The sequence below is a fragment of the Trichosurus vulpecula genome, chromosome 6, assembly GCF_011100635.1.
Source record: "Trichosurus vulpecula isolate mTriVul1 chromosome 6, mTriVul1.pri, whole genome shotgun sequence".
Lineage (NCBI taxonomy): Eukaryota > Metazoa > Chordata > Mammalia > Diprotodontia > Phalangeridae > Trichosurus > Trichosurus vulpecula.
In genome coordinates this window covers 30,971,998-30,994,031 of record NC_050578.1, presented here as the reverse complement: position 1 = coordinate 30,994,031, position 22,034 = coordinate 30,971,998, and the positions used below count along the sequence as shown (strand labels likewise).

Below are 22,034 nucleotides of genomic sequence, written 5' to 3'. Positions count from 1 at the left end.
GCCCAAAGGGCTATAAAAGCCTGCATACCCTTTAACCAAGCAATACCACTCCTAGATCTGTATCCAAAAGAAACAAAAAAAGGGAAAAAAAGGAAAAAGACCTATGTGTCAAATTATTTATAGCATCTCTTGGTGGCAAAGAATTGGAAATTGAGGGCATGTCCATCAGTTGGGGAAATGGCTGAACAGGTTATTGTATATGATTGTGATGGAATACTGTTGCGCTTTAAGAAATGTTGAGCAGTGTGATTTCATAAAAACATAGAAAAACTTACATGAACTGATACAAAGTGAAATGAGCAGAACAAGGAGAACATTGTACAGAGTAACAGCAAGATTGTATAATGATCTACTATGAATGACTTAGTTCTTCTCAGCAATACAGCGACCCAAGACAGTTCTGCAGGACTTATGATGAAAGGTGCTGTCTCCAGAGAAAGAACTGGTAGAACCCCAGTGCAAATCAAAGATGTTTTTTCTTTACTTTCTTTATTTTTCTTTTTTTTTGTCTGTGTTTTCTTTCACAGAATGCTTTACGTGGAAATGTGTTTTGCATGACTACACATGTATAACCTATGTCAAATTGCTTGCCTTCTCCATTGGGGTTGGGGAGGGAGGGAGGGAGAGAATTTGGAAGTCACAATTTGAAACAAAAGAATGTCAAGATGGTTTTTACATGTAATTTGGAAAAAATAAAATATTAAATAAGATCTTTTTTTTAAAAAAAGAAAGCATATTGGTTATTTGGTGAGGGTCCGAAAGAGGGTGGCCAGGTTGTTGAGGGGATTGAAATCATGTCATCTTTTTTGGCACTTCTCATTCATAGCAATAGTTTTTCATAGGAATGATATAGAATGGCTGAACCAAAAAAAAAAAACAAAAAAAAAAAGTAAAAAAAAATAAAAAAAATAAAAAAAAAGAATGGCTGAACCAATACATGTCCAAACTCAAGCATTTATATGTAAATGCTGAAGATGATTTGAATTGTGAACACCAAGGATCTATCTTTTCGGCATTATTAATCCATAATGATGGGGGTTAACGTGCGGAGTACTCTCGGAGGTTGGCAACTGTTCACACTTAAACCTGGGTTCCATCAACTTTGTTGCTGGCTGTATGTATTTCTGGGCTTTCTCCCAGGAACATAACTTCGGTCCATAAGCACTAAGTATGGTGCTTTTCTACGTTACCTATTAAGTGAGAAATAAGAGCGTCAGAGCCAGCTGTCATATGTGCCTGCCCGTTCTGAGGGATGATATACAAAGGGGAAAGAGAATTTATTGTGCTCAGGGAACTGAGTTAGAAGAACCAATTTAAAGGCAGACCACTTTATTGCCTAGGATGAGCTCAGGCAAAATATTGACTTGGTTAGAACTAGTGAATAAAAGACACCTCTAACAATGTAAATCAAGTCATCTAACCATAATTTAAAAAGTAAAGTGACATTTATGGATACTTCCTAATTCTTCAGTCTAAGAAATAAACTGGCTACTTTAATTTAGGGCTTTCCACCTAAGAGTTAAAATAAAACAGAGCTAGTCTTTCAGGAAGGATAGGTACAGTGGATAGAGTAATGGATTTGATGTCAGGAAGACTCATAGAATTCATGAATTCCAGTCCAGCCTCAAACACTTACTAGCTCCGTGATCCTGGGCAAGTCACTTAATCCTGTTTGCCTCAGTTTCCTCATCTGTAAAATGAGCTAGAGAAAGAAATGGCAAGCCACTCCAGTATCTTTGCCAGGAAAACTCCAAATGGGGTCACATAGAATTGGATGCAACCGAAATGCCACAGCGATAACAAATCTTTCAGGATAGTTTAAGAGCTCTCACTCTAGAATCAGAGGATCTGGGTTCAAATCTTGCCTCTAATTTTATTTGTGACCTTGGGCAAGTAATTTACTCTCCCTGCTCCTCAGTCACTTCAGCTGGAGAAGATTGGACTAGATGGAGTCTTTTGTCCCTTCTGTCTTTAAGCTCTATAGTCTTATCATTTTTAACCTAATTTCTAATTTAACTTCTGAACCTCAATTTCCTGGGGCGGAAAATGAGGGAATTGAACCAGATGACTCTGTGGTCCCCCCTATCTTTACCTCTATAAAATTATGACCCCAATCTAATTTCTAAATTAAATCCCTATCCAATGTGTAGACATGGCTGTAATAAGGACTGCATTTTGATCAACATATTAAATATTTTTGTAAGGAAAAGCAGTCAGTTAAACTTAACTGTTTGCCGCCTGTGTTGTTTCTGTTTTCTCCTTTAAAAGGAATAGACCATGACTGATCCATTTCACAATTTCTATAGCACTTTCCTGAGGTAAAATTCTACAGTGGAACATAGTTTCAGCTGATGTTCACATGTACTGAGCCTAAACTTGCCCCTATATATTTAGAGGTGGTCATGACTTCAGATTCTATTTGGTTTCATTAATAAAATGACTTAATCAGAGTCTAGAACAAGGATGGATCGCTGAATGTTGCCCTAGCCACTAGAGTGGGCACTTAAATGGAAAGAATACTGGCATCATATCAAACAATATCATGAACTCATAAGTCTGCTGATGGATACCATATTGGCAACCATACATGAGCAGCCAAATGTCTTCACACAGCTCTGATTCCAGAACTATACATTTTTCATTAGGCAGCCTATCATCCTTAGCCAATTTTGGCCTTAAACTGCTCAGGCCCTCTTAAAATATTCAGAAATAAGCTTTTTAACAAGAACTCACTAAAAATTGGCAAGAAAAAAATCTAATTAGGGAAATCAGGGCCCCAGAACCATTTTCTTGAACACTCTTGGACACCTCCAATGTACAGAGTTCTTTGCACTAGTGACAGGACTGAGAGTCAAGATGGTGGGGGCATTTCCAGCTTTTCTTCATGCACAGCTGATGGCCGCATTCCAAGCTAAGGGAATACTTGAAACGCCGTCTCCTCTAGCAGCATGAAAACACTCTAGGAATTTGATGCTTTCCAGAATAATTTGTGGTTGTTATGCAAGCCTAGCCTTACAATCAAAGACACTTTATCAGTGTCTAACAAAAGAGATTGGACTTACTTGGGTTTTAAGTTGTCTAGAGAGAATTCTCAGTGGTGGATTTGTTGATGGTTTTAGTATAAATAGAATTCATGAATTTTTATTAGTCACCTAAGAACAGCCTTTTCGTTTCAAGTTAGGCTCTTTTTAAGGGTCCACACACAACAATGCTTTTTTTTGTGAGTGGGAAAGAGTTTTTACTTGACCGGCAACTTGGTCATTTCACATTCTGACATGTTAGGCAACCTGAAATCGAGAAACCTATACAAGCTCTTTTTCCTAAGGAGAAGGATGCATTAACTTAAAGATGAAAAGGTAAGAAAGACTCAGTGGCCTCTTAGAATAGTATTTTCTTTTGGAATGCCAAATCTTTTGCAAATATTTCCACTGCTATCCAAGCAAGAAGTGAGAAATACCTGAAAAACAAACACCAAAACCAGGAATCTGGAGGTATGGCTTTTAATCCTAACTCTACAATTTATTACCTGTGTCACCTTGGGCAAGTCACAGATCCTGAGTTTCCTCATCCTTAAAATGAAGGGATTGGACAAGGTGATTTCTAAGACTCCTTTAAATTATAGCAGCCTATGAGTCTCCCTCTTTCTTTTGCATCAGTTATTAGAACTTGAAATGAAGTTTTAGGTTTAGTTTTTAAAGTAACAGAGTAGAATTAAAGGTATATTCTTTTTTTTAATCTTTTTTTTATTCTTAAAAAAAATTGTTGCTAAATTGTTAGTCCTGTGGTCCTTGTTTATCTGTTCTCTAATTTTAGAAGTTGGCTCTGATTTAGTAACAACCCCCTTGAGGTTTTTCTTTTCCATTTACTTTGTCCCTTTAAGGTCAGAATACTGAGAGTTATGATACAGGGTTAAAATAAAAATATTTGAAGCAGCCTCCATGTAGCCACATAAAATGCTACTGTCTTCTCTATTGATTTATTTTTTGGCACCTCTTCCAAATATAAGTATCATTAAAGCAACTCAACGTGGAGCTGTTTTTCAATGGCCAGTGTTGGTCTCTATATACTGAAAAGCTAAAAAAAGATGATGTTAACTGTCATGGGGTTTACCTTAGATCAGTGTGTAAAGTTAAGTTCTTTGAGGCCAGGGACTGTTTCATTTTTGTTTGTATCCCCACGGCCTTTCACATAGTAGGTGCTCAGTAAGTGTTTATCAAGTTGATGTAACTTTATTGTAAATTCATCAAAGAATAACCCTATGGTAACTTATGGATCATACCCCTATGGAAGATGAGATGCACTGAGATGTATTCATTTACATTGGAGCGTGTTATTCCCCCAGGCAGATGATTGAAACCATGTGATCTTGCAGAATCGAAAAATGCAAGTTAATTTGTTGTGGCAAAAGTTCTGTGTTATATAATGAGTTGATTGCACTGTCTTCAGTGGATTAGGGGAAGTGTCGTTATTAAAATTCTTATTCCATCATTATTTTGACTGAATTAGTATTTATTGAATACTAAGTCAGGGCTAGTGAAAAAGAGAACATGAGAAAGACCCAATTCTTTTCATCTGGTTTGTCTTCATATTCTGTGGCTGTGGTGGAGCTATGTGTTCACCTGCACAGGTGCCCCTTCCACAAACACAAGTCTTTTCTCCTCCACATCCTATGGCATGTTTTGTTTCCATTTGCATTCATAAACCCTCCATGGAACATGCTTCTTCTGCCTCTCAGAATATTGTGGGAGTACCCAGGTAGCATTGGGAGCTGTCCATCTGTCCTCTCATTCTTGCTGCATGACTGGCCTATCCCTTTTAAGTCAAACATACCACCAGTGTTGACTTTTATTCTAGACGTTAAAATACCATTTAGTATTTTTGTAACTTTATCATCCTATGATGTTTAATCTTAGCGATTTGAAGTTTGATTTGACACCAGTAAGACACGATCAATGTCCGTCATATTTCAGTTTTATTGTCATTACCTTGTAGTATTTAGTGTGGGCTCCTCTTAGATAATGTTGGAAAGGGAGCTAAGGTGGCTACGTGTATGAAAAATAGAGTGAGAAGTATAATGATAGGAGTGGGGAGAGAAAGCTAGGGAAGACTTGGGAGGGGGAAGAAAACAGGGGATCAATGCCCTCATTCTTGAGGGCATTCCGATGTACAGTGTATACATTGTCATTGAGCGGAAAGCTGGCCAATCAAAACCTTTCTGACAAATGGTTTCAGATGATTAAACTTTATCCTTCCATTTTGTTCCCACCCTCCTACAAGGTCCAAGTGAAGTTAAAGTCAAAGCTGTGAAATACATGGAATAGAATGCTCATCTAGGGGAAAGCAAATGGATTGACTATGAACAGATTGCACAAAAACACAGGTCTAGTGGCAAAATTCAAATGGCTTTTTAAATAGTCTTATCTCTTCCTTGGTTTGCATCTATTTAAGGGTGCACATTTTCTGTTTGGTCTCAGGGTGGGGAGTTTCCTATGAATGGATGCAGTGACTAGTTCATCTGAAAACATCATATGTGGAAAGGGAATAAATATAGAATGAGAAACCTAAGCTAAATGGTGTGCTGTGCTTGGAATTTGTTCCAGCACTCTTCCATTTTACCAAGTTGTATTCCCAGGAGATGGTCTTTCTCTGTGATAATGTGTATGCTGAACAACAAGAAATCACTGGTAGCTATCCCAGTGGCGATCATAAGCATCAGGTGCTGAAACCAAGCATGGAAAAGTCTCTGTCTCTCTGGAGCAATCATTTCTTTTTCTACACTAATACCTGGGCCTGGCAAAAAGAAAAATAGAAAGGACTGATCTTCATAGCCATCCTCATCCCAGAGTGAGCCATGTTGAATAAAATCTGGTGGGAATAATGACTCACCATGTCAAATAATATTTTTGAGGTACCTAGATATATTTTGTAATCTAAAAGGAGTCATTTACCAGTAATTCCCTCCATCCCAGAGGATAATCTTTTCCTTCTAAAGGAAAATGTATTCATCTTAAGGTATTATGGGATTAAACTGAGTAACTGCAGTTACCTATGTTAGATTTAGTAAAAGTTCAACATCAGTTGCAACAGCACAGAATTACCTCCTTAAACTTAGAGGAATTTTCATAACATTGTTGATTTATTTAAATACTCTCAAATATAATTTTTTAATTTACAAGATAAAAATCACTCAGTATGAACATGTTCCTTGCTATTTTCAAATCTAAATGGAGATATTAATTCCTAAACAATGTAAAACCAGTAATAGTATTTATTTTTGCTATATTATAAATTGTGTCCATGTAAAGCTCTGATTATAAAACAGGGCCAATTCATTCATTCGTTGGTGTGGAGTTAATTCACTGCTACACCAACAGAATCCTAGTGACATTTTGTGCCACATCCTTTTGTCTAGTGAACAAATTAATGCATAATTTTGTTTTCTACAGGAAGACTGAAGATCTTAATAGCAAACCCTCCAAGGTCAAAATGAATACAGGTATGCTGTCTCTGTTAGTTTTCAAATCTTATGTAGTGATAATCCTGACCCCAAATCATTATTTTTGCATAATGTACTGTGCTGACACTCGATCTGCAGTAGATGTGATATTAAGACCCTGGTGATTAGATAGCATTTAGTCTAGATTTTTACACCCAAGAGCCATGTAAAATTGCACTCTCTGTTTTGTTACCTTTTCCTTTGTTCTCTGAATGCATTGTAAAATTCATTGTGATCTTAGAAGGGGATAAAAACCATCTGAACTATGTGTATATGTATTTATCTATATACCTATAGATTTAAGCCATCCCATAGAATGTCCCTTTTAAAATTACTCAAATTTAAAAGCAAGTTCCTCCAATGGAGTCTCTTTTACATGCCCTCTATCCTACCATCACTGTACATGGTATGACTATAAAATAATGGAACAAATTTACCCAACTGTCACATCAAACCAGTCTCATTTCACTATGCTTATACCCATATAAACATTATATACACATATTTTTAGAAGAAAACTTCCTATGATGCATTCCAGGAGAATATGGGGAAGAATGCTACATCTTACTTAGTACTATTGACGAATAAATTTCAGTAGAACTTTAGAACTATCTACTATATTTTGCATAAAGTGTTTTGTTACCCAAGTGATATTTTGTATTATTGGAATGTATTGCTTTGAACTTCAAATTTTCCTCCCCTCCCCAACCCTTTTCACTTGATCTGCTTGCATTCAGTTTCAGGTAATTGAGGACACAGATTTTTGTCTTTGGTTATTTGGAAGCGTAATGGGCACAGAACCAGTATCTTAGATTGTTAGGTACAAAGGTCCTTAGAAATCATCTAATCCACCATCCTCAACTTACCACTGAGAAAACTGTGGCCTAAAGAAATGAAATGGCTTGCTCATGGTGACCACTGTATTGTATGGAAAGTACAACAGCAGAGGTTTGAACCTGGGTCTGCTGACTACAGGTCCCATATTACTTCCAGTCTGCCAAAAAGACTGACCCTCTCCAATCCAGTCTCCTCTCCTCACCAACAGTGTTGTTTCTCAGTTTAATACAAAGAAAGAGGGTAGAGGAGTACAATGTAAGACATTTTTTCATTTGAACTTTTTGTCATTTTTTTTGTGTGTGTGTATGGTTTCTCATGCTGTTCCAGAAACTGACTTGGATTACATGAATAAGTTATGAATCATTTAGTTAAAGTTCATTCCCACTAATTCCAAGGTTCAGTAGAGGCTAGCATTTGGCTTTTGGTAGATGCCTCTGATAAAATTCCCTGAACCCTAAGCAGCCACAAAGAATGCTAATGCAATCAGGCTGGCCAGGAGTAAGAGGAGACATACGTAGAGATGTGGAAGAGAGGAATGTGCGTGGAAGTATAAAGGGCAGATTAGAGGTGAATTTTGGAATAAAGGAAAATGAAATCTAGGGATGAGCCAAAGGAAAGAGAACAGGAGGGCTCACAACTAGATATAGGAAGTTTTGTTGTTTTGCTTTTAAGAATTTAAAAAAAGCAAGTAGTGGAGATACAGTCCACAATTGAAAAAAATAATTAGGACAAAAGAAGGCATGAAAAATACTTGTGGTGCAACTCAGTTCCCTAACAACAAATAAAGATTTTCATATTTATCCTGCAACTACTATGGTCCTCTGAAAGACTCTGAAAGCCAAAAATTAATATCAATATGGGCAAACATGTTAATGAAACTTTTATAATGCTTAATGCTGTTACCATCTCATGATATAGTACGTCAAAAATGTTATCTGTGTGTACTTCAGTAGGAAGGAAGAGAATAAGGAAACAGCATTTATTAAGCCCATACTATGTGCCAGGCACTGTGTTAAGTGCTTTATAAATATGTCTTTTATTTTTCACAACAACCCAGAGGGGTAGATGCTATTATGATCCTTATTTTACATTTCAGTAAACTGAGGCAGACGGAGATTAAGTGACTTGCTCAGGGTCATAGAATTAGTAAGTGTTTGAGACCAGAATTGAACTTGGGTCTTCCCGACTCCATGCCCAGAGCTTTGCCCTGAGTCACTCAGCTGCCTACTTCGGTATTTCAAGAACTCCTGGTTTGTTGGTGCGTGTTCTTCCCTTGCCAATATCTCTGTGCCTTTATTGACTATCTTTGTGAATTATTGTGCCCCGCTTTTCTCCCTAAATCACTATTCTGATGATGTGCCTCTCCAGACTTAGCTAAATTGTATGTATAACATACATACCTAACTTTCATAGATGTGTCGTTTAAGACCGTGTTCTTGCCGGTACCCAAGTTACTCCTTAGTTAGGTTCTCAAGAATATATACTTTTTTCTTGGATGCTAGAGTTTTATCATGGTGCAGGATTATATTATGTCCTGAACCTCTCTGTGCAGCTAACATAATTCTGAGAAGTGACTCAGATGCTAGGAAGAATCTTATTCTAATACTATCATTTTATATGCTTGTTAATGGATGACAAGATATAAAACTGCATAGAAATTTGATTAATATGTTTTGAAGTCATAGCAATTATAAGCATTTAGTTGCACTTTTCAAACTGATATAACAGAATTATTGGAAAAGCTTCTTGCTTTTGAAAAAGTAAGGAATTCATCTATTACATAGGAAGATGATATATAATTTGTTCCCAAGAACTCTGTGGCTAAAGACTGATGATGGTGATGACGATGACCATGACAGTAGTCTTTAGCATACTAAAGTTAGCCTTTAACATCTATTAGTAGACCTTTAGGGAGAGCTTTATACAATCAAAATATTTATTATTCAGACATTCAAATATCTGGTGGGGTATGTTAAAAAAAAAAACTTCACAGGCTTGTCTTCAAACAAGTATGTGAGCTGGTCGAAAGGGTCAGAAAAATCATTTATTTTTCTTTCTGAAATGTCTCAAAAATTTAGATTAGTCCTCCCACCATGGTATCTCTGTTTCCTCTTCAAAGTGTGACCTGCTATTAGTTAAAGAGACCCTTGCTTGTGTAAAGAGAAGAGGACATAAATTATTCATGGTATGTGACTCAACCATAATGAGTTTTCTAGGGCTGGAAAGAGTTGGTATAAATTATGTAGCTCATTAGAGCAAAGACTGGGCTAGTTACCTAGTTTGAAGGTGAGGACCAACAATGGGCTTCTTTAGGAGAAGCCAGTGCATGAGAGGCAGCATCTTCAATCTCAGAATGCCCTGACAGGTTCTCATCTGGAGAACCCTGGGCCAGTTTCTGACTTGCAGCTCAGGGAAGACAGAGAGGGATCAATGGACATATCCGTCATTTAGATCATCACATTTTAGGCTTCCTAAATGTCCCTCCCTTTTGTGTTAGGCCTTTGATTATAGAGACGTGGAAAGAATGCTGAATGAAATCTCCATTTTCTTTTATGTAAGTTCTCATTCTATTTCAAGCTATCTTGGATACAGAGAGTACATCTTTTGTGACCCTAAATGTCACCACTCTGAAACCTTCTTTTCTCACTTCTTAGCCTGTGTTTCCTCCAGGCTCAAATGAATTAAGAAAATAATGCATTTCTAAATATTTCTGTTTTCAACTCCTTCTGCCCATCCTCTCTCTCCCATTCTCCACCATACCTATTTTTTTTAAAATTCTTCACGAATTTCCCATCACACCTCAGTACTGGTAAAAATCCATATGTCTGTCAAACTGGCTGGCCTTTTATTTTTCTTCTTGTGATGACACTAAAACCTTTTTTTCATCCCCAATAAAGTTATTGTGCTTTCATTTTTAGTTCTTAGGGGTGCACTGTGAATAAATATGTATGCTTTATGTTCCTATAATAAAACCCTCTACAACATACTTCAAGGGAATGTGGGCAAGTAATTACATGTGGAATAAAGTTACCTTTGTTGGTAACTTTACCTTACCATTTTTGGTTCCCTTCCCATGGTTTCCCATTAAACGTTATACTTTATAACTTTTTAAAATTCTGAATATAATGAGCACATACATAAATGCCAAATAGAACATAAAAAGATTATATACAAAATTGTGGATCTCTGTTATGTACAATTTGCTTTTTAAAAAGGTATTATTTTTATTTAAATAATTTATACTCTTTGAGCCTGGATCTGCATTTGAAGACTGCTGTTTTATAATGTGATTACTAAGAATTATTTTTCAGCAGCAAGATCATTCCACTAATTTAAAGGTATCATCTGATTGTCTCAGAAACTGTGTTAATTAATTAAACCATACCACAGATAACCTTTACTAATATAAATGCACAACAAAATATTTTTCAAATGAGTAATTAGCAAAAGAGGACTTTTGTCCAAAGGTGGCATAGACTATGACTCAGAAAAGAGTGTGATTACAAAACATGGTAACTGGCAGTATGGTCATTTTGGTCACTTTCAACATTTAAGTGGGCTATTACCTCTTTTTGGTAGCTGTCTTTTTTCCTGCAGTTTGTCACAAAGAGTTAAATTCGGGGGAACTGGCTCAACTATTTATTGCACATGCCATTAGAAAGATCATTCCAAAGGCCAGAACTGAGCGGAATATGGGAATGGAACAGGAATGAGTTCATAAATAGAATATTAACCTTCTGATACTTGAAGTATTTTTGCTTCTAGAATTATTCAGAGCTCACTGGGATAGTTTTCTTAAGCTTGGCTTTATGTATTTCAAGACTATAAATTTAGGACTTATGGCATGAATACTGTTCAGAAAGGAAAATATTCTCATAAAATGGAATGTGTTGATCTCAGGACAATATGTTTACTCTGATTTCATTCTGAACTGATGAAAAACTCATTCTTTCAATGTATAAGTATACATAACTTTTGATGATAACTATGAGAGGGCCCAAGACATCCATAATGCCAGGCTTTCTTTATGGACCCTGTATGTACCTGGTATGTAATTTCCATAAGAAGTCACACCTTTTTGATTCAATACTTATTGAATCAAAATTGACACAAGTTCAGAAGTCATAAAGAATGAAATTTGATTTCTTTAAAAATCTGATTGAACAAGTATGTTGCTATCCCTGCTCACAGAATGACTATTTGATGATAATTAAGGTTTTGCAATGTGAAAAGGTCCGACACCTGTGTTTGAAAACAATGACAGAATGTAACAAAATATTAGGTAGAAAATATTGTGGTTCTTTTATTGAAGCATTTTAATAAAATTTCTGGTTTTACCCAGAGAGAATTTTCAGATGTGTATAGGTGGTAATAGCTTTCACTGTTTACTGCTTCAGTGGATGTCTGGCAGATTGCACTCAAAAAACCCCACAATGTTGCATGTGCTTGCTTCTTTTGCCTCGGCCTCCCCCCTATGTTATTTTGTGCTTTCAGATAGCGGTGGGTGTGTTCGCAAACGTGCTGCCATGTCTGTCACATTAACAGCTGTGAAGAGAGTTCAGAGTTCTCCAAACCTATTGACTGCAGGTATAACTATCTCACTAACTTGCATAATTCTACACTGGAATGGCTTTGTCTAACTTTTCTCTCTTTCTAGTATTATCCTGTTTGGTTGGACAGCAAAGAGCTTATAGTTTCCCAGTACCCAGCTGAGCTCTAATTTTCCTAATCCTATGAATGGCATGCTCATCAATTTTTGTTATTCTAAAAATAAAGAGCCAAAGGGATCTGTCCTCCTGGCAGTAAAATCAGTCTGAGGACATAGTATATTATAATTACAAGAGCCTCTGATGTCTCATGTGAAACACTAAAAAAAACTAATGCATGATCATTTTAGTGCTGCTACATTGAGTGACCATAATGTGCTTATTATATGTTTTCATATCATCTCAGGAACTTAAAGTTCCATAGGATTTAGTTATAATGACTGATGGGTTCTATATTTTTCCAGCATTTTTAAGCACCTACTATATGACAGGCGAATAGAGCTAAGTTATTTACAAATGTTATCTCATTTGGTCTTCACAATAGCTCTAGTAGGTAAGTGTACAATTGAGAAAACTAAGGCAGGAAGAGGTTAAGTGATTTGCTGAGGATCACTCAGCTATGGAAGTATTTGAGACAGAATTTGAACTTCAGTCTTCCTGACTCCAGGTCCAGTATTCTATTTTTTTTTCCTAAACTAGTTTTCTCAGTCACCTAATCCAATCTCTCTCTCTCTCTTTCTCTCTCTCTGTCTTTTCTCTCTCTCTCTCTCTCTCTCTCTCTCTCTCTCTCTCTCTCTCTCTCTCTCTCTCTGTCTGTGTCACTGTCTCTCTCTCTGTATCTCTGTCTCTTTCTGTATCTCTCTCTCTCTCTCTCTCTCTCTCTCTCTCTCTCTCTCTCTCTCTCTGATGGTGGTGGTGGTGGTGGGAGGGATGGATTGGGGAAAGGGAGAGCTGGTGAAGTCTACAGTTCACACTGTACCTGTCACAGTGTTTTACATTTGGAAGTCACTCAATAAATGTGTAGGTTGGTTGAATGATTGCTCTAACTCCCAGAACATTCTCCAGGAATGTCCTGACTTTGCATCAACTGATAGCAAAAATTTCTTCCCAGCCTCTTTGGCTTAGGGCAAAGGGCAGAGCCATCATGACCCTGCTGTTGCTAGGGAGTTGGCCACAACTATCCTGGAAGTGAATTTATTAGCCTGTCAAAGAAGCTTGGTTTCCTCTGAGGGGTGCTGACATATTAAAGTCACAAAAGTAAATAGCAAAGGAATAGCAAAAAGAAAAAAGGATATAATATTTAAGGACCAGTAATTTCTAAGTAAAATAATTTACAATATTTTGTTTTTTCAAGAGATTTCAGGCATTATCAAAATTTATTTATATTAATGACTTGAAGTTAGTGAAGGTAAAAACAAAGAAATTGTAATGATTTTTGTTCTTGGGCACTTGAGGGTCACTCACATTGGGGTCTCATTTAAGTGAACATGAATTAGCTATTATTAAATGCTACTATCAAAAAGCTATTATCAAAAGGTTTATCACCAAGATCTACCAGATAGGGTATCATAAAGAATAAGTTTTAATAATGTTACAAAAGAATTCTAATTATAGATTTTTGGATTGTTATTTGCTAATATCTGTGTAGATTTCTTAAGAAATTTCTTTGACCCAATATTTTAATGTGATATTAATGGTATTAGTTTCTTTTTCATCATTTAACATTGTTGTAGGAAAAAATTATTTTTGAGTGCCATCACAAATGGCTTTTATATAAGTTTTAGACTTTTGCGATAAAGCAATTTAGGCAAATTCTCATGATACTGAGGCACTAGGTGGAGTTTCCAGAAGTTTTCTTTACATTTGCTTAAGGATAAAAAGTGAAAGTTACCCATAAGCCATCAGGTAAGTTGCTCCCTGGAGTAGTTCAGCTTTGTTTAAAAAGCCTTTGGTTGAAAGTGAATGAGGTCCCTCTGGGAAATTCATCTTAGCTCACACTGAACTTTCTGCCATGAACTAGAACTATAATGGTGCCTAAAGTAACAGAGTTGCTTGCCATTAGACCCACATTCAGAGACAGATTTTTCTTTAAAATGTTATATGAAGCCCAAGCAGAGAGTTAGGGCCCCCTTGCCTTATGTTCTTGTTAATGCCATGAATTTGTGTTTTCTTGGCATATCACGCTGTATCACAATTTTTCCTGCTGAAAAGGTTTTGAAGTTTTTTTGTTTATTTGTTTTGGGGGAGAAGGAATAGAATCATTTTCCTCCTGCTCACAATTTTAAAAGATTGATTGGATAAAAATTAAACTGACTTGAGAACCCCAAAGGAATTGTAGGTTTCTAAAGCATCAGGAGAAAGTCCACTGTAAGATATTACATGCTGTATAAAATGAACTGAATTGTATCTGACAGCTGTGATCTCATGCCTTTAGAAACCATTTAGCCTGGTAAAGTTTGCCATGCAAAATCAATGGATCTTTGAGGTGAGAAGGATTCCAGAGACCATCTAGTCCAGGCCTTGAGGCCACATGTGGCCCTTTAGGTCCTCATGTGTGGCCTTTTGACTGAATCCAAACTTCACAGAACAAACCCCCTTAATAAAAGGATTTGTTCTGTAAAATTTGGCCTCAGTTAGAAGGCTGCACCTGACGATCTAGAAGGCCACATGTGGCCTTGAGGCCATAGGTTTCCCACCCGTGATGTAGTCTAATCTCTTATCAATGTAGAAATCAAAGCGTATAGGACCTGAAAATCAATCAATCAGCAAATGTTTTTAGGTTCTTACTATATGCCAGGCAATTTGCTATGTGCTGGAAATACAAATATAAAGAATGAAACAACCTCTATTTTCAAGGAGTTTACAATCTCATAGAGACAAGAACATGCAAAAATATATGCAACATAAGCAAATTTTATGTACACAAATATACACTAAACAGTTAAATGCATAGTACTGTGAGAGGGAGGGTACTAGCAGTTGAGAGGATCAGAAAAGGTCCTTAATGATTGATTAAATGATTTAGTCCAGGCTGCCATTTTACAGATGAGGTAGCCACAGTCTAAAGGAGTGAAGTGCCTTAGCAAGGTGACCCAGGTCATGAGGGGCAAAACCAAGACCAGATCGTCCAGATATTTTCATTCTATGTCCAATTCTTCTTCATTAGTACTGACCATCAGTGGCCATCCAGCTTCTCCTTAAACACTTCCTCTGTCTATTGTTTTCTTATGTCAACAGGCATTTATTAGGCACCCCAAATGTTCACACGGACTATTTGTGCCTGACCTGTAGTAGAACATTCTAAATTCATATTGGTCTGATCAGCCTTAGTTGGGACACATTAAAACTTGACTCTAGCATAGTGATGTCATTTTGGTCCTCCTCGAGAATGAAGGACAACAACAAACCAACCACCCAATCAGGCACCTACTATGTACCAGGCACTCTTCTAAGTCTCTGTTCTTGCCAGGAAAGTCTCCTCTAATTTAAAGGTTCAGTCACTCACCTCTCTTTTAATTAAGCACATTATATGTACCACTTTGTTAAGTGCCAGACAAGTCCAAGTACAGGCACACAGAAACACATATGCTTATGTAGCAACATGAGCAATTCAACAAACATTTTATTAATCACCTATTCTGCCATCTCCAGATCTGTCTGATTGTACAGTAGCCAAAATGTTGAGGCCATTGATGCTAACGTGGCTGAAGTCCTAGGGACTTTACCATCTGGATAACAGGAAAATTGTTTACTACTGTTGTGGTACCTAGGCAGAGAGAGCAGTGACTCCAAACATCCTGGCTCAAGACAAAAGCAGGTGTTGACTACAAGTCTCAGCAAAAAAAAAAAAAAGCCTTCTTCCTATGTGGCTATGAAATGCAATGGCCACATGTGATTCCCTAGAGTGCTAAGGGTTTCCTTTTGAGTATACAGCTCTGAATCACTTGCTCATGAAGATTTCTTTAGAAAAGCTGACCTGCTGAGGACTGTTGCTCCTTCATTTTCTGGCAGTCATCCCCATTGCTAAGGTTAGTCAAGGAGTGATTGCTGTGGTCGGTAAGTCACTGGCGAGTTACTGATTTGGGAGAAGATTCGCTCTCAGCCTTAGACTCCTGCCCAAATTATAAAATTCTGACCTCTCACCCTAGAGAATTACATTGGAGAAAGATATCACCTGTCACAATCTAATCAAAAGATCAGAGGATTTAGAGCTGGAAAGTTCCCTGTGTCTCTAGATTTTATTTCACAGGCAAAGAAGAAGCTTGGCTTCCTAAGTCAGCTGATGAATCACTCTCAGGGAAATTTTTTTAGAAGGGCATTTTCCCTTATTCCTTGATATCACTGAAACACTGAAGAGTTTATGATTTATGATTTCATCTGTGTGAGTAGACTAACAAAGACCTCAAGCCCTCTATACTTCATACCAGGGTGGGGAACCTGGGGCCTCCAGGCCGCGTGTGGCCTTCTAAGTCCTCAAGTGCGGCCTTTTGTCTGAATCCAGATTTCCATGTTTTGTTGTATGAAGTTTGGATTCAGTCAGAGGGCCACCCTTGTGGACCTAGGGCCCACAAGCTCCCCACCCCTGCCTCATCCTATACTGTTCTCATAATAGCTAATATTAGCAGCTAGCATTTCTATAGCACTTTGGGATGGGCAAAGCAACCTACACATATCTCCTTTATCCTCGCCATCCTCGAAGGCAGGTGGTATTATTACGCCCATTTTACAGATGAGGAAACAGGCTGACAGACTGATAACGAACAGCCATAATTCATAACAACCACAATTAATAACAACAAAATAGCTAGCATCTGTATTAGTATACATTAAGGTTTGCAAAATGCTTCACAAATATTATTTCATTTAAGAATGACTTACTTGCCTAGTAAGTGTCTGAGGCTGGATGTTTTGACCTTGGGTCTTCCTGAGTCCCAGTCAAAGGCTTGATCCACTGTGCCACCTAGCAACCTGTCCTCCAAAAGATCTCCTTAAGAATCTTCTCAAGGCAAAGCCAAGATGGCGGCTGGAAAGCAGGGACTCGCCTAGGGCTCTCCCCCCCAGGTCCCTCCAAACACTGATAAAAATGGCTCTGAACCAATTCTAGAACTGCAGAACCCACAAAGTAGCAGAGGGAAGCAAGGCTCCAGCCCAGGACAGCCTGGATAGTCCCTGGGTGAGGTCTATCGAGCAAGGAGCTGGGAGCGGAGCAGAGCGGAGCCCAGCATGGACCGTGCCTGGACCAACCAGACCAGGAGCCAGGCAGAACAGGCCCTAGCACCCTGAATCAGTGAGCTGTGGCAGTTACCAGACTTCTCAACCCACAAACACCAAAGACAAGAGAGAAGGTTAGTAGGAAAAGCTGCAGGGACAGAGTGAATAGAGTTTGAGGTTCAGCCACCACCCCAGGGGCAGCGGGGGAGGTACAGCTACAGAACTACAGCTGCAGTTGCTTCTGGCCCCAGGTTTACCTGGTGGGAGGAATTAAGTGGCGAATCAGAGCGGGAGCGCAGAGCCTGCTTAAGATCTGAGTCAGGTCCAGGTTGGCGGTTGTTGGGGGAGGAGGAGCGCTGGTGTGGCAGCCCTTGCTGTGAGAAATAGCTCTGAAAACAACAGTGCATCCCCTCAAGCTTGGGACAAAGTACTCTCTACTTTACAAGCAGTCATACCCCGACGAAAAACTCAAGGGTCAAGTAGTTGGCTGGGAACATGGCCAGGCAGTGAAAAGGGACTCAGATTCAGACTCAGACTTTGGAATCTTTCTTTGGTGACAAAGAAGACCAAAATATACAGCTAGAAGAAGTCAACAAAGTAAAAGAGCCTACATCAAAAGCCTCCAAGAAAAAACATGAACTGGTCTGGAAAAGCAAGTTAGAGAAGTAGAGGAAAAATTGGCAAAAGAAATGAGAGTCATGTGAGAAAACCATGAAAAACAAGTCAATGACTGGCTAAAGGAGACCCCAAAAATACTGAAGAAAATACCACCTTAAAAAATAGACTAACTCAAATGGGAAAAGAGCTCCAAAAAGCCAATGAGGAGAAGAAAGCCTTGAAAGACACAATTAGCCAAATGGAAAAGGAGGTCCAAAAGACCACTGAAGAAAATTCTACCTTAAAAATTAGATTGGAGCAAGTGGAAGCTAGTGACTTGATGAAAAATCAAGATATTATAAAACAGAACCAAAGGAATGAAAAAGTGGAAGACAGTGTGAAATATCTCATTGGAAAAACCACTGACCTGGAAAATAGATCTAGGAGAGATAATTTAAAAATTATTGGACTACCTGAAAGCCATGATCAAAAAAAGATCCTAGATATCATCTTTCAAGGAATTTTCAAGGAGAACTGCCCTGATATTCTAGAGCCAGAGGGTAAAATAGAAATTGAAAGAATCCACTGATTGCCTCCTCAAAAAGATCCCCAAAAGAAAACTCCTAGGAATATTGTTGTCAAATTCCAGAGCTCCCAGATCAAGGAGAAAATAGTGTAAGCAGCCAGAAAGAAACAATTTGAGTATTGTGGAAACACAATCAGGATAATACAAAATCTAGCAGCTTCTACATTAAGGGATCGAAGGACTTGGAAGATGATATTCCAGAGGTCAATGGAGCTAGGATTAAGACAAAGAGTCACCTATCCCACAAAACTGAGTATCATGCTCCAAGGCAAAATATGGATTTTCAATAAAATAGAGAACTTTCAAGCTTTCTCAGTGAAAAGACTAGAGCTGAATAGAAAATTTGACTTTCAAACACAAGAATCAAGAGAAGCATGAAGAGGTAAACAAGAAAGAGAAATCATAAGGGACTTACTAAAGTTGAACTGTTTTGTTTACATTCCTACATGGAAAGATGATGTGTATGATTCATGAGACCTCAGTATTAGGGTACCTGAAGGGAATAATATATATATCAGAGGGCACAGGGTAACTTGAATATGAAGGGATGATATCTTAAAAAATAAGATCAAATTAAGGGATGAGAGGGGAATATATTGAGAGTGGGAGAAAGGGAGAGATAGAATGAGGTAAATTATCTCACATAAAAGTGGCAAGAAAAGCAGTGCTGTTGGGAGAGAAGAGGGGGTAGGTGAGGGGGAATGAGTGAATCTTGCTGTCATCGGATTTGACCTGAGGACGGAATACCATACACACTCAATTGGGTATCTTACCCCACAGGAAAGAAGGAGGAAGGAGATAAAAAAGGGGGGATGATAGAAGGGAGGGCAGATGGGGGAGGAGGTAATCAAAAGCAAACACTTTTGAAAAGGGACAGGGTCAAGGGAGAAAATTGGATAAAGAGGGATAGGATAGGAAGGAGCAAAATATAGTTAGTCTTTCACAACATAAGTGTTGTGGAAGGGTTTTGCATAATGATACACATGTGGCCTATGTTGAATTGCTTGCCTTCTTAGGAAGGGTGGGTGGGGAGGGAAGAGCAGAGACAATTGGAACTCAAAGTTTTAGAAGAAGATGTTCAAAAAAACCCCAAGTTTTTGCATGCAACTAGGAAATAAAATATATAGGCAAAGGGGCATAAACATCTCTCTTGCCCTACAAGAAAGTAAGGGAAAAGGGGATGGTGGGGAGTGGGGTGACAGAAGAGAGGGCTGACTGGGGAAAGGGGCAACCAGAATATATGCCATCTTGGAGTGGGGGGGAGAGTAGAAATGGGGAGAAAATTTGTAATTCAAACTCTTGTGAAAATTAATGCTGAAAACTAAAAATATTAAATAAATAATGATTTAAAAAAAAAAAAGGAATCTGCTCAGTATGCTAGAGGCCTTTCTTTTGTTCTTTTAATCCCTCAAGTTGACCAGTGCCCTCCTCAAGGTATGTATCTTTCATCCTAAGGTCCATATGAACCATATGTGGCCTTGCTAATATGTTTTATGCTGCTTCTCTCTTTTTTCATTATTCTCCTATTTACCTGAGAAGTAGAATGGGAGACGATATAGTTATTAAAGGAGGACTGATTCAGCAAAAAGAAAAACAGACAACAGGATATGAAGGGACAGTTAGGGAAAGCACAAAAAGACATCCAAGGAAAAGCAAAGAAAAATGAAGGTAGTGAATAAGTGAAGTCTGGCAAATATCTGCAGGAAACCTAATTGAAGAATAAACCCAGAATGCAATAGAACGGAAGCAGCAACTATTTGATCTGGAGAGCAAATCGACAGATTTGGAAGAGAACACAAGAAATGCAAATGCTATTTGGGATCCCGAAAGATGAAAATACAATACGATAAAATAACCACCTTAGTTTTGGTGCTGTTCTTATTTTTCTCAAGGAAATAATAGTTGAGAAATGGTTAGCTGGTTTAGTCTTGTAGACAGTGAGGATCTTCTGCTTGACGCATGACACTTAGGTCCACATAGGAGGGATCCACCTGACTGAGGGTCTGCCCTATGGGCTTCCCATATATATCACCATAGAAGCCAAATCTCATTAAGACAAATTCCAAAGCATGCTCCAGATGATTATACTGAATCAAAAATTGCAAGAAATATGTGTATCATTATCTGGGCTTGAAATCCTGTTGCTGTTCAGAGGTTTTTGTTGGGAATTGACCTACAGCATCAGGAGGCAGTGAGTGATTAGGTGAACTTGAGTTTGACTCTTGACTCCATCACTTAATACATACCTGTGTGCAATGGGTCAAATGACTACTCAAGAACTCAATGTCCTTGGCTTATAAAATGAGAGAGGTAGACTAAGTGACTTCTAGGGTCTCCCAAGCGATCAGCATTTTATCCTATGATCCTACTCTCTACAAGGACCAGAATTTACTCCACATTTATGAGTATGGGGAATGCAAGGGTTTTCTGATCCTCAAGTATGCATTAGCAGGATATTTTTTTGAAATGAGTTAAGCTTCTCTGTACTGCCGATATCTATTTTAGCATCCATCTCTGACCCCTGGTTTCTGGCCTCCAGCGTATTTAACTGAGTCTGAGGTTTCAGATATTCCTGCTTGACCCAAAATCTAGAAAGTTTGCTTAGGCTATAAATGTTGAAGTGAAGAAGTCATTCATTTCTAACTCATTACAGTTATGATTTCCATTTTGTCGAGCCATTTTTTTTCTCTTAGCAGCAATGCGTATACATCATGGAGAATGTAAGCCCCTTAAGGGACAGTGAGGTGGCACAGTGGATAGAGCGCTGTGCCTGTACTCAGACTCATCTTCCTGAGTTCAAATCCAACCTCAGACACTTACTAGAGGTGTGATCCTGGTTGAGTCACTTAACCCTCTTTGCCTCAGTTTCCTTATCTGTAAAATGAGCTAGAGAAGGAAATGGCAATCTACTCTAGTATCTTTACCAAGAAAACCTCAAATGGGGTCACATAGAGTCAGATGTGACTAAACAATAACAAAGTCAGGGAGTATTCATCAAGACAAAAGTCTTGGTATCCAAAGCAGATAGCACACTGCCCAGCAAACAAGAGGTGCTTAATAAATGCATATTGGAATAAATTCTGACTATCCATTTAGATTAAATTAGCAACTGATCATAACAGATGACTTCATTACCCTTCATTTCCAAACCTTTGAGTCAGTTGCATGTAAATGTACCGTATGATGGCATGCACACTATAAGTTTTCTGCCCCTCTTAATTATTTGGGCATCCATTAATTGGGAAACATTTTTGCCCTAAAATTCAGCTAATGTACTTTTCTATTGTTCCATATATCTCTCAAATGCAATTTTCCCTAGATTTCAGGATACCTTTAATATAAGCATCAGCTGGAAAATAATCCTTTGTATCCATCCACCCCCACATAGAACCAGTTATACAGCAAGATTCTAATAATTGTCCTAGCCAAAATACAACATAGGTCTCTGTAGAGTTTAATTCAACTGAGTTATTAAAAATAAATTAGAGGTATATATGAATAGCAGAAGATAATGTTTAAATAACAGTTTCTAATTAGACTGTTAATGTAGACTCTTTTCACTGTGCATTATCAACAGAAATTTACTAGAAATGAAGATTTTTCTGCAGTCTTCTAGCAGTAAGGAAATGAAATATAAAGAGACTAGGTAATTATGAGATTACCTAATGTACTTTTATCAGCTCCTCTGTATTATGATGGGAAATTACCTTTAAATGATGGTAAAAAGGAAGAATAAAGCCTGATGTTATGAAATAAAAAT

General features: G+C 37.9%; 1 protein-coding gene across 3 annotated transcripts in view; it reads left to right on the top strand.

Annotated features, from left to right (window-relative positions):
* Positions 1-22,034, top strand: part of SORBS2 (sorbin and SH3 domain containing 2) — a 288,776-nt gene that overhangs the window by 139,492 nt on the left and 127,250 nt on the right. For all 3 annotated transcript variants that reach the window (XM_036764812.1, XM_036764815.1, XM_036764816.1), the window contains exons 4-5: positions 6,447-6,496; positions 11,828-11,920. In XM_036764812.1, coding sequence (XP_036620707.1) covers positions 6,487-6,496; positions 11,828-11,920 — 103 coding nt within the window. In that variant the 5' untranslated portion in view covers positions 6,447-6,486. The remainder of the gene's footprint in view (positions 1-6,446; positions 6,497-11,827; positions 11,921-22,034) is intronic.